This window comes from Neopelma chrysocephalum, unplaced genomic scaffold (genome assembly GCF_003984885.1).
Source record: "Neopelma chrysocephalum unplaced genomic scaffold, ASM398488v2 Primary Assembly neopelma1_82, whole genome shotgun sequence".
NCBI lineage: Eukaryota > Metazoa > Chordata > Aves > Passeriformes > Pipridae > Neopelma > Neopelma chrysocephalum.
The window spans coordinates 1436877-1452363 of record NW_020897744.1 but is presented as its reverse complement, the minus strand read 5'-3'; the positions used below and the strand labels follow the sequence as shown (position 1 = coordinate 1452363).

General features: G+C 51.5%; 2 protein-coding genes across 7 annotated transcripts in view; both read left to right on the top strand.

Annotated features, from left to right (window-relative positions):
• The window catches only part of CPD (carboxypeptidase D), a 35969-nt gene extending 22371 nt beyond the window's left edge, over positions 1-13598 (top strand). For 3 of the 4 annotated variants that reach the window (XM_027691150.1, XM_027691151.1, XM_027691148.1), the window contains 16 exons: positions 359-550; positions 1366-1533; positions 2539-2648; positions 3079-3181; positions 3612-3754; positions 4311-4480; positions 5073-5384; positions 6573-6768; positions 7015-7171; positions 7928-8077; positions 8482-8577; positions 8670-8734; positions 8892-9023; positions 9386-9571; positions 9856-9955; positions 10592-13598. In XM_027691150.1, coding sequence (XP_027546951.1) covers positions 359-550; positions 1366-1533; positions 2539-2648; positions 3079-3181; positions 3612-3754; positions 4311-4480; positions 5073-5384; positions 6573-6768; positions 7015-7171; positions 7928-8077; positions 8482-8577; positions 8670-8734; positions 8892-9023; positions 9386-9571; positions 9856-9955; positions 10592-10818 — 2507 coding nt within the window. In that variant the 3' untranslated portion in view covers positions 10819-13598. The remainder of the gene's footprint in view (positions 1-358; positions 551-1365; positions 1534-2538; positions 2649-3078; positions 3182-3611; positions 3755-4310; positions 4481-5072; positions 5385-6572; positions 6769-7014; positions 7172-7927; positions 8078-8481; positions 8578-8669; positions 8735-8891; positions 9024-9385; positions 9572-9855; positions 9956-10591) is intronic. The other variant, XM_027691149.1, reaches the window with a different exon arrangement.
• A 477-nt stretch (positions 13599-14075) lies between these two features.
• The window catches only part of GOSR1 (golgi SNAP receptor complex member 1), a 28734-nt gene continuing 27322 nt past the window's right edge, over positions 14076-15487 (top strand). For 2 of the 3 annotated variants that reach the window (XM_027690926.1, XM_027690928.1), the window contains exons 1-2: positions 14076-14160; positions 14534-14648. In XM_027690926.1, the coding sequence (XP_027546727.1) occupies positions 14130-14160; positions 14534-14648 (146 nt within the window). In that variant the 5' untranslated portion in view covers positions 14076-14129. The remainder of the gene's footprint in view (positions 14161-14533; positions 14649-15487) is intronic. The other variant, XM_027690927.1, reaches the window with a different exon arrangement.

Below are 15487 nucleotides of genomic sequence, written 5' to 3'. Positions count from 1 at the left end.
CCCTTGCATGGGAGAGTGTGGGCAGAGCAGAAAGGAGGGTAGAGCTGGCCTCTGTCTCAACAGAGTTTGAGCTGCTCCTTGCATATCCTGTGTAAAAAGTGCGAGTGCAGTGGGTGGCACTTGTGTGTTAAAGAGCATTGCTGGGGACATCTGTGCTGGTCATGAAGCTCTGGGGACAGAAGGAGCACGGGGCTTCCCTGAGACATTGTTCTTTTTGGTGGTGTGGGAGCAGAAGGGTAAATTTTAGGTAAATACCCTGCAGCAAAACCTGCAAGAGCAATGGTCAGGGTGGTGAGGTGTCTCCAAGCTGTAATGTAATGGCTGTAATTGTCTCTTTGGTGTCACCATGTGTCTGCAGGTGAGCCGGAGTTCAAGTACATCGGGAACATGCATGGGAATGAGGTTGTGGGGCGAGAGCTTCTCCTGAACCTCATCGAGTACCTCTGCAAGAACTTTGGCACAGATCCTGAAGTGACTGAGTTGGTTCAGAGCACACGGATCCACATCATGCCGTCTATGAACCCTGATGGCTATGAGAGATCCCAGGAAGGTATTGCTGTCTGTGCTGAAATATCTGTGGGGTTTCTAGCTCTGAGAATAAGCCTTTTGGGTTCATGGTACCTCTGGGAAATCTGGAAGCTGTGCTGGAGCAGATGTGCTCTCTGCACAGGGAGGCTGGGAAGGGACTTGGTGCTGGGGGATGAGTGGGTGGACACTCACTGTAGGATGTGGGTGCTTGATGGATGCTGGAAGCTGTTGGAGAGAGCTCTTATGCTTCAGCAGAGCTATATACTGCCCCTCTTTGGGCCCCCTTATGGTAATCCAGGGCTTATTTTAAAAAAAGACATTTCTTTGACACAGCTCTTGCCTTGCTGTGCTTTGGTCCATTCTCTCAGTAAATGTGCTGTGGGAGCCAGGCTGTCTGCAGAGCACTTGTCCATGGATAACGTAGACTTTTATCATGAGGTTGAAATTGGCAAAAACATCCTTCAGGGAAGTCTTAAAACTACGTGGCTCTTGCAGATTGGCGGAACAAAGTCTGTCCAGAATCACTTTCTGGAAGCAGAGCTCTGCTCAGGTCTAATAAAGAACTTGTCCGGCTGGTTTGAGAAGGGGAGCTCTGAGGTTTCTGTGGTCGCGACATCCGGCTGCAGAGATTGTTCATGGTTCGGTGCCTGTCTGCTGGTTGAGGTGTCAGTGGCACTGAGAGCCTGAGCAAACATCCACTGGAAGGGCCCCCAGGCATCGCTGTGCAGAGCAGGTCACTCCCTGAGGGAGAGCGTGGGTGCCCCTCTCTCGGTGAAGCTTCTGTGCTGAAGTGGGAGCTTCACTAGGCACGAGCTTGAACTTGTGTTTAATTTTCAGGAGACAAAGGAGGTACCGTTGGCAGAAACAACAGCAACAACTATGACCTGAACCGGAACTTCCCAGATCAGTTTGTCAACGTGACAGACCCTCCACAGCCAGAAACTCTTGCTGTCATGGCCTGGTTGAAGTCTTACCCGTTTGTGCTCTCGGCAAACTTGCATGGAGGTACCACGACCAAGCTCCTTTCTCTGTACTGGGGTTTGTGGGATGGGAGTTTGCAGGGATATCTCCACAGTGTTCTAGGTGTGCACTGAGGAGCTCTCCTGCTTCAAGATGGAGGAGAAGGTGGAAACATAGGGTGAAAAACCATGTCCCCAAACATGTTTGTGCAGAGTTGAAGAGGCTGCTGGGATGATCCCAACCACTTCTCTGCAGGGAGCAGATGGGAATGATCATGGCAGATGGGGATGGACTCTTGTCAGCACTTGCTCAGCAGCTGGTCTGGGAATGGGATGCAGAGCTGTGGCTGTTAAAGGCTTCACAGTGTTTATAAAGTGAATGCAATCCTGAGGGTTCCATGCCTTGAATCACATGGCGGAACTATGAAATTTGCTGTAATTTAATTATCTTTTTTGGAATAATCTAAATTAAGTCTCTGTGTATTACAGTTTATTCCCTAGACAGTTTGTCTGCTGGCTTGTAGCTGTGGTAACTTGCAGGTGGTTGCTTTGTGCCAGCACGTTTTGTTTGGAGTGCAGAAGTACCGTGTGTGGGGATGAGGGGGCTGGCAGGTCTCCAGCAGCAGTGGTGTCTAGGGCTTCATGGTGCTATTAGTACAGCTTCCATAGGGAAAACCTTCAGTAACAAATTCCAGAAGGCTGAAAAACTGCATCATTTGGGTCAAAAGCATCATGTAGGCTGTAGGAAATTCCTCCCCTTGCTTTCACTTCCCTGTGAAAGCAATTATTATGTGGTTGTGCTCAGCCCTCCTTCGTGTAGAAGCCAAAGCTTTGATGTGTTGTGGCTTTGGTTCACCTTCTCATCTAGATGTGGTGTTATCTCTTCCTGTGCTTCTGTTGTCTTTTCTATCCACTGGGCTTAATGCTTTGTTTGATGCCAAGTCCTGAGAAACAGAAGACTTGGCACTTGCTGGAGAATAATTTCCCTTACTATGCCGAGGGAAGACTGGGAAAGCACACAAGTATGAGCCAAAGCTTGTTTTGCCTGCAGGTTCTCTGGTGGTTAATTACCCCTTTGATGATGATGAGCAAGGAATAGCCATATACAGTAAATCCCCAGACGATGCTGTGTTCCAGAAGCTGGCACTTGCCTACTCCAAGGTAGGGCTCTAACAGGATCATCCTGATGGGTGAACTCCAGGGAACCTCCCGAGCAGCTGGTATAGGTGGGCACAGGTACTGTGGGTGCCTAGTGTTGCAGGCACAGCAGAAGGGTCCCACAGCAGACTCTTGTTCCATGAGTGATGTCCAGCACATTCCATCTGCAGGCACTGAGGGAGGAGAGCTCTGTGCAGGCTCAGGGAACAACACGTTGAAGGGTGTTGGAAAATGCTGTTAACTGGCTGGGAGGAGGGCAAGGGTATCTCTGGGTTGTGTTTGGGTGTGGAAGCAGTTGGTGCTGCAGCCATACAAACACACCTCTACATGAACCTCTGTTTGGTAACACCAAGCATGTGACTGATGGTAGAACAATAGTGCCAGTGGCTGTGGAGTGCAGACTCAGCTTCACATGTTGCATCTTGTTTTACAGGAAAATGCACAGATGTACCAGGGAAGCCCTTGTAAGGATATGTACCCCACTGAGTACTTCCCACACGGCATCACTAATGGGGCTCAGTGGTACAATGTTCCAGGTAAAGTACACCCTAAATCTCCTGCACTGTTTGTCTCCAAGTTAATGCATGTGCAGCTTAAATAATTTAGTCTGATCAGTCAGGAGCTCTGCATTGGTCAGCCCAGATTAATGGGCTTCTTTTATAACCTCTTGAATAATGTACTCAGATAAACTTATTCCTGGGGGAAGGAATTTATAGTATAGTTTTCCCGGCTATTAGCAAAATGGTTTCATAAAATTTTACAGCACTTTATTAGCATGAAAGGTATTTACAAGAAGAAAGGTTATTTGTCTGCTCTTTTGGCATCCCTTTGAAGCTTGAATCCTGCCCTGTGTAAAAGCCTTCTCCCTTCAAGTTTCACTTCATCTTTCTCTGCTGTCTGATATTTTGGTTTAGCTGTGATACTTCAGAAGACTTTGTCAAAATTCTTTTTACGTTCCTGTTGTAGGTGGGATGCAAGACTGGAATTACTTGCATACAAACTGCTTTGAACTGACCATTGAGCTGGGCTGTGTGAAATACCCAAGAGCTGAGGAGCTGCCCAAGTACTGGGCCCAGAACCGCCGATCGCTGCTGCAGTTCATGAAACAGGTGGGACACTTGGACCTCAGGCAATCGTGTGAGCTGCCTCTGGGGTTTGTTTTAGACATGCCACAATGAACAGGCTGGTCTGTGGGCTGAAGCAAGTGCTGCTTCCTGGCCGAACCAGGTACCTGCTCCTCAGAAATCATCCCCATCAGAACCTGTCACAACTCCTTCTCTCCCCTCCTTCTCAACATACCAAAAATCTGTATGGAAATAGCAGCCAAGTGATGCAGGTGTGGGTTTTTTATGTACCACTACCTTGGCTTTCCCTAGGCTGGAGTGGTCCTTACATGCTGTTCCTACCTGAGCCAGGGCTGCTGCACACCTGGGGCGTGCAAACAAAGGTGTGGAGCAGAGAGTGCCGTGCTGGCACTCTGAGCCAAACAATTGCTCATTGTACTCATCAGGTGATCTTTGACCACACCAGCTACTGGCCAGTCTAACCTGAACCCTTTTGGAACATCTTGCTCCTCTGGGAATGCTGGAAGTCCCGGGCTGGGAGGTGGGGGAGTGTGGATGTCAGGGAGGGCCGTCTCTCAGCAGGGCTCGGGTCTGTGTGCAGGTTCACCTCGGCGTCTGGGGCTTTGTGCTGGATGCTGTGGACAAGAGGGGCATTCTCAATGCCACCATCAGCGTGGCCGACATCAACCACCCCGTGACCACCTACAAGGATGGAGACTACTGGCGCCTCTTGGTCCCGGGGACGTACAAAATCACAGCGTCTGCCCGAGGGTGAGCGAGCCACGGCACGAAGGCGGGCGGCTGCGTGACTGACTGCCCCGTCAGGAGCATCCCATCCCCTCTGCCTACAGCAGATGTAGGAATGGGCCTTTCTCCTGCCCTCTGGCCTGTGCAGAGAGAGCAGTGTGAGGCTACCCTGATGTCAGAGACTGCTCACCTGGCTCTGGTGTACAGTCCCAATCTTCCCTTGTTTGGAGGTGATCTGTTGAAGGAGTGGATAACTCAGTGTCCTTAGGGGAAATTCTCTTCCAGGCAGCTGCCCACAGAAATGACTTCATCACTTCAACTGCTGCCAAAACTCTGTGTTAAAGCAGCCTGACTTGCTGTCTTGCCAGTCTGCCACATAACCCTGCAACACCTGAGCCAAAAGCAGCTCAACGCCATGTTGGGCCCTGAGCTGTTCTCTGTCCTCCTGCCGTTCCCATGTCCTTTTGAACTGCTCTTGCTCCTCATTTCTACCCTTCTCACTTAGGGCTGGGGAGCAATAGCAGTCCCATGTGAAAATGTAGTAAGGACAGGGATGGCCTGTTGTCTGAGATCTCAAATGCCTGATGTTTCCTTGTACCTTCTTTTCCCTGGGCAGGTATGATCCAGTCACTAAGATGGTGGAAGTTGGCAGCAAAGGTGGGGTGCAGGTCAACTTCACTCTTTCACGGACAGACAGCAAAGTGGAGGAGGGAAAGGTGCTGGTCTTGAACACCCCAGACACCAGCAACCCCACCGAGAAGGAGTTTGAGACCCTGATCAAAGATCTCTCTGCTGAGAATGGTCTGGAGCGGCTCCTGCTCACCTCCTCCCGGGATGTGGCTCCGTACCGGTACCGCCCGTACAAGGACCTCTCCGAGTTCCTCCGAGGCCTCTATCTGAACTACCCACACATCACAAATCTCACCAGGTGAAAACAAAGCAGCAGTGCTCAGCTCCTCCCTGAGCAGCAGCCTGGGGTAGGGATGTTGTGCAATTGTGAGCTGGGAACACAGATGGGGAGCTCATCCTTCCCCTTCCCTGTGCTCCCTGAGATGGAGGGAGCGCCGTGTGTAAGGACATGGTGGCTGGGCAGTGGCTGCAGGGAGTGTATCTGTGTGCTTTTTCCTGAGACGTCATTTTGTTGACTTAAACCTGGAGTGCTCTTGGTTCCCCAGGTGTGCCTGGGACTGGCAGTATTCCCAGTGTTGATATCCCAGGCTTCTGCAGATATCTCTGCTCTGTGCTCTCCGTTTCTTTTCCAAATCCTTTCTGACATCCACCCTGCTAAAGAGCCCCCATCAAAAATGATCTGGTTTGACTTACAAATCTCAGATGGCCTTTTTTCATTGTCTGCCTCCAGATTTGATTTCAGTAGTGTGAGACATGTTTGAGTGAGCTTGCCCTGAGCCAAGGTCTCTGCCCTCCTGCAGGAGACCAGCTGCTGCCATCCTCTGCTTTCCTTTGTAACCTTACCCTCTGTCAGCTTTAGAAAGCACAAATCCCTTTGTCCCAGGACCTCATTTGCTTGTTGTCACCAGGCACAATGTGCTCATGTGCTGTCCCCACTGGTGCCAAGGCTGCTTTGCTGATCTGTAGCCTCTATTGTCCCTGCAGTTGCATGAGCCCTGAGTCTGTTCCTTGCTTTCCCTGCATTCAATTTGCCAGCTTAATGGCATGACTGTAGCAACAGCTCCTGCATTACTGGGAACAGGCCTCTTTTGTCCTCCACACTGGGTGCTTGATAAATTAGTTTGATGTCCAGGTGTATCCTGCTCTGAAGGAAAAAAAGCCCCCACAAACAAACCAAAAACCACCATTGGCAGCACAGAGGCATCCAGCAGTTCCACATTTATCATGATCCCATGGGCTATATGGAGATGTATGGAGCATTGGGTGTCCTGGATACGCTCTTCCACAGATGCTGCTGTTCAAACTGATGTTCCTGGTGAATTCTGTTCAGTGCTGCTGCAAATCTGCCCTCAGGATGTGGTTGTGTTTCACTTGCCTTTGCAGCCTCCTCAAGGAGATTCCTTTCCACAGTGGGGTTTCTCCATGAGGTCAGGCTGGAGTTGCAGCTGGAGTTGAGCTGACACTCCCATTTCTCATCTCTTGGCAGTTTGGGTCAGAGTGTCGAGTTCCGTCAGATCTGGTCCCTTGAAATCTCCAACAAGCCCAACCAGTCTGAACCTGAGGAGCCCAAGATCCGCTTTGTTGCCGGTATTCATGGCAATGCTCCTGTTGGGACAGAGCTGCTCCTGACACTGGCAGAATTCCTTTGCATGAACTACAAGAAGAACGCTGCTGTTACAAAGGTGAGGGACCAATGCAAGGGACCACCTTGAGCCTTCCTGAGATGGCAGTGCTCACTGGGAGGGACTTGTCTTGCTAACCCTGGCTTGGGGCTTGCGGTGATCCCGTGTGTAATAGGGAGGTGTGCGATCCGTGGAGTGAATGGGAACCTCAAACTGTGGTTCCTAGGATGAGCTCCAGGAAAGTGAGCTGTACAGAGAGTTAGCCCTACTAATTGCACTTTATGTACTGTTTCTCCTTTTGCTCAGCTGATTGACCGGACACGGATTGTGATTGTGCCTTCCCTGAACCCAGACGGACGCGAGATCGCCCAGGAGAGGGGCTGCACGTCAAACATAGGCCGGACTAATGCTCACGGCAGAGATCTGGACACAGACTTCACAAGTAAAGCAAACCAGAGCAGTGATGTGTAGTGTCCCTGTAGAAATGCAGGCTGCTGCAGGAGTCTCCTGCTAAGTGCTCTGGAGTTGGGTGGAGTTGTTCAGTTACAGGGCCTGCCTGTAAAGAGGGCAGCGCTCCTGCCCTGGAGACCAGGCAGCACAGCTGCTGGGAAGCTTCCAAAGCTTGAATCCCTCTTACAGACAGCAATTTGCAGTCTCTTATGTGCAAGAGACGAAGCAGAGTTCTTTAGGAATAGTCCAGAGGTCAGATAACACCTAATATATTTTTGCTCTTCATTGATTTCTTTCATCTCTGAAAAAATGCTCTCCATTCATGCTTCCCAGAAACAGTCTCCTTTTTTCATGCTTTTCTGGTTTCCATGTAACTGTATCCATAGCACTGTATCAGTGTTATGCCTACTCTCCCTAAGGAGTAAGTGTTCTGTGCCCAAGTTGGGCTGGGATCGTTCCAAATGCTTTCTTAACAAAATGTCAGTACTGTGACATTGCTGTGAGCAGACACACATGAAATACCCTCTGCAACACAAAACTAAATAGCCTGGGGAAGTAGTGATGTTTCACGTCTGTTTAGCTTTGCAGATGAATTCCCCCCATGTGTAGTGAGGACTGGGTGCTTTACTTGGTCAGTCAGGTGCATCTGCTGAGATCTAACAGATGCTTTTTAATACATGCAGCAGACTTAATTTCAGACATAAAGGATGTATTTCCGGCCCCTCAAACCGCTGAGGAAACTGGTTCTATTTGTTGTTCTGATTTACAGGCAATTACACCCGGCACTCTGCGACACGGGAGCCTGAGACCAAAGCCATCATGGAGAACTTGATACTGAAGCAGGATTTCAGCCTCTCTGTTGCCCTGGATGGAGGATCCCTTCTTGTCACTTACCCCTATGATAAGCCAACCCAGTCAGGTATGACTGAGTGCACAGTTACCCTCGGGCTGTCTCTCCAGAAGTTCATGTGACCCCGTGGTGTAAGAGCTTTTTGTGCTGCTGGTGTTCTGTAACCTCCTTTGTTTTCAGCCCTTTGTATGTGGAGTTGACAGTCTGTAAGTAAAGCTATAAAACCTCTCAGGGTTCAGCTAGGGATCAGAACACTTACAACTTCTGTTTCTACAACAGTATTTCAACCTTTCCTCTGCCAAAGCCAGTATAAAGTGTACTTTTGATACAGCCCCTCAGTGTTAGAGGAAATCAGGAATGCCCCTGGAACAATGTATGTCACTGTTTAGTACAGGATTGTGGGGTTAGAATGGGAATCTGCCCCTCCAGGGAATGGGAGCTGCACTCTCAAAGTCTCACTTTTCTCGTTGTAGTGGAGAACAAAGAAACACTGAAGCATTTGGCATCTCTGTATGCAAACAACCACCCAGTGATGCACTTGGGCCAGCCAGGCTGTCCAAATAAGTCAGGTATGTTTGGTTGAATCTTTTAACCCCCTGTCAGCTTGTGGCAGACTCTGCTGGAGCAGCTCTGTCTGACAGCTGTGTTCTTGCTCTCACAGACGAGAATATTCCTGGTGGCGTGATCCGTGGCTCAGAATGGCACAGTCACTTGGGAAGTATGAAGGTACTGCTGCATGGCACAAGGCTTTCCACATCTGCTAAATGACCAATAAAAAGCATGTTTTTTCTGATATCTGGGCTAAACTTCCTCACCTTTGGCTGCTTTTGGCAAAGCTTTTTTAATACCTCTTTTTTTGTAACTGCGATGGTGTTTTTTGCAGGATTTCAGCGTGACATTTGGTCATTGTCCTGAGATCACTGTTTATACCAGCTGCTGCTACTTCCCGAGCGCTGGACAGCTTCCTGGCCTGTGGGCAGACCACAGGAAATCTCTCCTCAGCATGCTCGTGGAGGTGAGCTGCAGTCTGTGGGAGGAAATTCTGGCAAGGAGCGAAGGTAGTGGGGAGGGGGAGAGGAAGAGAACAGCACGGAGAGTCTTTGTGGTTTTGTTGGTGCTGTGTAATTACAGACGGTCATAATTTAGACTGTATGAGGAATGGATTGAACAGAGGCAGCAAGTGACCAGGACATGTGTTGACACAAGAGTTAAACATCTGTGCTGTGTTGCCTTGCAGTGTCATGCACTGTTATTTATTGTGGGGGTCAGGGCTGGGAAGGGGGCTGTATTTTGGGGGGAAGGTTAGATCCTATTTTAGTTCCAAGTGCACTGTATGCTTGGATCTGAACGTGAAGTGTCTGTAATGCTTCATTTCAGGTTCATAAGGGAGTGCATGGGATTGTCCAAGACAAGAGTGGCAAGCCAATTTCTAAAGCTACCATTGTTCTGAACGAGGGTTTGAGGGTCTATACTAAAGAAGGGGGCTATTTCCACGTGCTCCTGGCTCCAGGTTTTCACAGCATCGATGCAATAGCCAATGGGTACCAGCAGAAACATGTCAAGGTATGTGAATGTCCCTGTCAGAGATCTTCCCCCACTCCCTGCACATACAGACTTCCCTGTTTAGCTGTTGATTATGTGCCATCAGGAGCTGTTTTCTGCCTTGATACAATGGATGGAGAACAACTTTCCAGCACAGCAGGGTTGTTTGAGCAGTAGCTTCTCTTTTCATTGCACTTGTTTTTGCTGACTGGGGCAGGACTGGGTGGATGACAAGTGTCTCTCTTGTCTGGACACCCAACACAGGTGAAAACTGAGATGATCTAATCTCTCCTGTCTTTCTGCAGGTCTTTGTACGTGATGATGCACCCAGCTCTGTCTTCATAATATTTGACACAGAAAACAGGATTTTTGGACTGCCAAGGGAGCTGGTTATAACTGTTGCAGGTAAAGTGACACTTGTTATCAAAGCTTTGAGCTTTGCTTTCTGTGCTAGTTCATGATGATGGTGACCCTCCACTGAACTGGGAAAGCAGCCTTCAGACTTAAACCATCTCCAGCTTTCCCTTTTGAACACACACTTTTCCATGCAAACTGATCCAACGGCCCTTGGGTCTGGTGATGCTGGGCTAGCAGGAGGGAGGGTGGAAGTGTGTTGCAGGGATTTGTGGGGTCCACAACGTACTTTGAGATGCCTGGAATGGGGAGAGCTTGTGTGTAGAGCTGGGAGCTAGGAGATCTTTTTGCTTCCCCAAGGTTTCTTTGGGTGGTGTGGCACCAGGTGAGCATTAAGAGATTATTTTATGTTATCAAGGTGGAAGCACCTGGGGAGGATGAGAGTTTAGATCCAGTGGTCTGCAGAGGAGCTCGGTGATGGTCTCCTAGATTGCAGGCACAGAAAATAAAGTGAGTGCTGTTCTCTTCTGGGATCAGCTCTCCCGTCTTCCATGGCCTAGGAGGAAGGAGCAGGGTCACAGTGAGGTGAGGAAAGTGGTTGTGACTGTAGGAGGGAAGATGGATCAAGCCTGGGAGCCTCTGTGGTGAGGGAACATGGCATTAACATTAGTGTCCTCTCTCTGGCAGGTGCAAGTATGTCTGCTCTGGTCCTCACTGCCTGCATCATCTGGTGTGTCTGCTCAATCAAGTCCAACAGACACAAGGATGGCTTCCACCGCCTCCGGCAGCACCACGACGACTACGAGGACGAAATCCGCATGATGTCCACTGGCTCCAAGAAATCCCTGCTGAGCCACGAATTCCAGGATGAAACGGACACTGAAGAAGAAACACTGTACTCCAGCAAACACTGACACCTCCCGGGCAGGAAAGGAGGTTGCCATGGACCAGAGCCGGTTGTGGGGGGCGGTCCCTGTGGTTCAGTTTTGAAACCTTAGCTTCAGGATGTGTCCTCCAGAGGGGCAGGTGGCAGCTCCCAACTTCCCTCTGTTTGCTCTGTCCTAATGTACCTGCTAATCAGTGGGTGTTGGAGGCTGTTTCTGGGATAATGACATGGTGTTGGTACATTTTTGGGTGAAGATCTGGAGGGTCACATGACGTGATTTGAAAGGCAACTTAACAGGGTGGCCAGCAGAGCTTTTAGCACTTCCCCAGCATCTCAGCACAGGGAATAGATGGTGGGGAAGTGCCCCAAGACCTGCCTGGAGTCGTGGCTACAACACTCCAAAGAGGTTTCTCTACCTGTTTTGATTTGATATTTTCCACTCTGTGCTTGGGGGAAGCCAGATCCTTCACGTGAATCAATGTTCCCCAGGGCAGCCCTTGGAAAAAGACCAAAAAAAAAAAAAGCCTTCGATTCTCAGCTCTTCCCTTGGAGCTTTTCCCGCCATGGGATGCTGTGGCCTGGTGTGATCTGCAGTGGTTGTGGAGCATCTCTTTATGTGTCATTAGTTTCAGGGGGTGACTTGGCATCCTGAAAGCTGGAGGACATGACATCGTTCTTGATGTGAGCTGGAGAAAGTCAGAGCCTCAGTGCACTCTGACAGAGTTCCATTGCCTGCCAGCTCTGCCACAGGGCTGCTCCTGACTTCTGGGGAAGAAAGAAACTTTATCCCCGTCACCCCTGGTTGTGTTTTGTTTGTGTAATAGGCTTGGCTGTGGGAGTCTCATGTTAATGTTACCACAGCTCAGTGTCTGCAAGAGCAGCTGAAGGTTATTCTAAGGGAATGGATTCACTGATTTGTAGAAGAGCAGTCAGTTACTGCTCCACCTGATCAGCTTTGCTCAAATCCACCTTTGTTCAGGAGGAAACAGTGAAATCTGTATACCACTGCTTTGTATTGGAGCTTCAGGGAGAGGTCATGGGAGTATCCATGGCCCAACTTTAGCACTAAATTTTGAAGAAAAGCTGCACCATTTGCCAATTTCCGCATAACACCATTTCAGTCACCAAGCTCTGGTGATGGCAGGCAGCAAATTAGCTGCTGGCTCGGTTCTGTTCTGCTCCTGCAGCGTCCCTGAAGTGTAGAGCAGGAGCTCCACCTGTATGTGTGGCTGCAGCTGAGGCTGCTGTGGGTCCTGGGGGCAAGGTGTGAGGAAGGGCTGAATTGTGCTGAAGGAGGAGGGAAAAGCAGCCAAATTCTGTTGTGTAGCACTTGGCAGGAAGTTGTAAAGAGGAGCTGCAGCACACATCCCCAAGACATGCAGGATTTGTGGGGAATAGAAGGGATGTCCAGAGGGGAAGAATGGCTGAAATGTTTGATTTCTAAAGCCTTTATGCATCTCTGATGTTCCTGTGCTTTCTGGGCAGAAGGCTGGGGTTAGAATAGGCACTTATTTTCTTGCTGCTCATTTTCTTTTTTAATTCTTGCCCCACTGACCTGATCTCTGGGGTGCAGGAGCCTTAGGCCTCTAGTTTGGCCTGAGCTGCTCTGTCCTCCAGCAGCCTGGGGATGTCCACTAGAGCAACCTGCACGTGGTGTCCATGGTGGGGGTGTTTGCACCCAAATAGATGATGGGGTCTGCTCTGCAGGGCTCTGACCTGCTCTCCTCTGGAGGAACAGCACAGTGTGTTCCCCTTTTAAGGCTGTTGGGCCATGTCACCTGGGGAAGAGGCTGTTCCTCACCTCTGCCTGTGGTGATGCCCTGCCAGAACCACGTGGCTGTGCTGTCATTCTCATCATCTCATCTGGTTTTGTGTAGCTGTCTGGGGGCACAGAGATAACCCTTAGTCACCAGTGTACCTTCTTCCCTGTTCCACAGGGGATTCTACTACAAAACATGAAAAGGTGTGGCTGAGGTGGTGTGCTGGGAACAGTGAGATGAGGCTGAGCATTCCCCACACTCCTGTCCCCCCTGTCCTGTTGATTCTGCAGGAACCATGAACATCTCTGAGCCTGTTCCCAGCTCATCGTGCTGAGCAGGGGATTGGCTTTAGTCCTGGGCCATGTCCCTTTTCCATGTGTACCAGGCTGCAGGACACCAGCACACAAAAGCATTAATCCTGCCTCATCTCTGAACTGTTCCTCCTTTAACAAGAGACACAGTAGGTTTTATTTAAAGTCGGGTTTGCAAATGGCTCTTAGGGCTCTGTTTGGGCTTTGTTTGCTCTGTCAGCAGGTAACGGGCAGAGCTGGCCGTGCTTTGTCCCTCTAGCAATAAGTCCTGGCCCTTTCCCTCAGAGTGAATTTCGCAGTTTAGCTTGGAGTAGGTGTGTATATTTAAGGTGAGTGGATTTGAGATGTTTTGCAAACGTGAGAGACTTTTCCTACGTAGCAGGACCAGGTGGGGGTGCCTGGCTCTGGCCCCGGCTCTGTGCTCAGAGCTTCGCAAGCGCTGGGGCTGTTCCTGAGCAGTTTGGGAAGGCAGGAGCGGCTCCCCCGAGCCCTCGGTCCGTCTGTCCGTCCGTGCGTCCGCCCGTGCCCCGGGCCGAGGAGCCGGTCCCCGCTGTCGCTGTCGCTCCGTGCACTTGTGCCTTCAAATGTAATTTTAAAAGGGACTTGAATCGCCGATTCCTGGCAGCGGGAGGGGAGGGGGCGGCGCGGGGCCGGGCCCGGCTCTGCCCTCGGGCGCTGCCTGTTTTTTACCTGTTATACTGAGATCAATAATCTGTATAAAACTATTTTGATGTCCACGTGGGTTCTCTCGTTCTTGCTGCTGCGGGACAGGGGGGACTCGAGGTTGTGAGGAGGGCGCTGGGCGGGACGGGAGAAGCGGGACCGGGGGATAGGGAACGGGGATCGGGGGAGCAGGACCAGGGGATCGACACCGGGAGAGAGGGAGCGGGGCTGGGGGACCGGGATCAGTGGATCTGGACAGGGGCCGAGGAGAAGAGCGGGACCGAGACCGGGGGAGCGGCATCGGGACGGTGACGGGGACCGGGGGACCGGGACCAGGACCGGCGGAGTGAGAGCTGGACCTGGGGAGCGGGACCTGGACCGGGAGATCAGGGTCGGGGGAAGCAGGATCTGGATCAGCGCAGGGGGACCTACACCGGGAGATCGGGATGGGGTCGGGAGCAGGAGCGGCGCGTCCCGCCCGGTGTAGGCGCTGTGTCCGCCCGGCCGCTGGGCGGCGCTGCTGTGGGAGGCCCGCCCGTGCCGGGGGCCGCTCCGTCCCGCCCGTCTCGGCGGCGCTGGCCCGCAGCTGACGTTGGACAACAAAGATGGCGGCGGGGAGCAGCAACTACTGGGAAGGCGAGTGGGGCCGGGGGCGGCGGGGCCGGGGCGGCCGCGCCCCGCGGGGCTCCCCTGGGGCACGGCCCGGGCACGGCGCGGCGGGACCGCCGCCGGGGCCCCTCTGCTCGCCTCCGGGGGGCCGACGGGCGCGGGCGGTGCCGGCCCGTCAGCCATGAGGCGCCGGTGCCCGCGGAGCCCCGCGGCTGTGGGGCAGGGCTGAGGCTGCTCAGCCGTGACCCCCTTTGGGCGTGGGGCGCTCCCCCAGCCATGAGGGTCCCTCCTTACCCTGTGGGTTCCCCTCCCCGGGGCTCCCGGGCGGTCTGTGGGACCGGGAACTCCCGAGGCGCGGGGGCCCCGGGCGGGTCCGTGACTGTCCCCCCGCCCCGCGCAGATCTCAGGAAACAGGCGAGGCAGCTGGAGAACGAGCTGGACCTGAAGCTGGTCTCCTTCAGCAAGCTCTGCACCAGCTACAGCAGCGGCCGAGACGGAAGGCGCGACAGGTATAGGTACTAAGCCCGTTTCTTTATGTTTTAAACGCTGCCCCTGGTGCTGGGTTCGTTTTTATCGTTTGCTGAATGGTGGTCCCACCTGTGGCTCGTTTCAGCACTTGCTGCTGGTGTTGGCCTTGATGTGATTTCGGGGTGTGAGTCAGGAAGGGCTGTGGGTGACACATGTCACTGGGGAGAGCTGAGTTTAAAGTTCAGTCTGTGTGGGGTCACTGGGAACTGCTGATAGAAGTTTTTAATGCTCATTACATCATCTTGTTTCCCAGTTTTCATTGTATTGAACCAGCAGGAGGTTTTCAGGACCTCATCATTAGGGGAATTTAGCCTTACACCTCCCAGGTGTGCTGTGTAATCCCCGTTTTAAGGGAACTGGAGCACTGAGCAGCTGTGGCTGGTGCAAGGCTGGCAGGGAACAAGCCCTCTCTTCACAGGGGTGGCTGTTTCTTCCTGGCTTTCTCCTAAGGTGAGTGATAATCACAGAACCATGGAATGGTTTGGGTTGGAAGGTACCTTAAAGGTTATCTCGTTCCAACCTCCTGCCATGGGCAGGGACAGTGTTAATGAGAATGATGAGAGCTGCACATATATTTTTATATGTGTGTATATATGTATATGAACCAGATAAGTAGGTACTTGTGCGTGTATATGAGTAGTTTCTGTTTGCTTTAGGCAGATTCATGTTTGACTGAAGAATTACTTTGATAAAACTCTTCCAGTCTTTCTATGTTGGGGGCCAAAGGTGAGCTCTTCCCTGCAGTTCCACAGCAGGAATTATGAACTTCTCTGTCTGAGTGCAACCTTTAAAAAATGCCATTCTTTGCTTATTAACTGTATCAGTT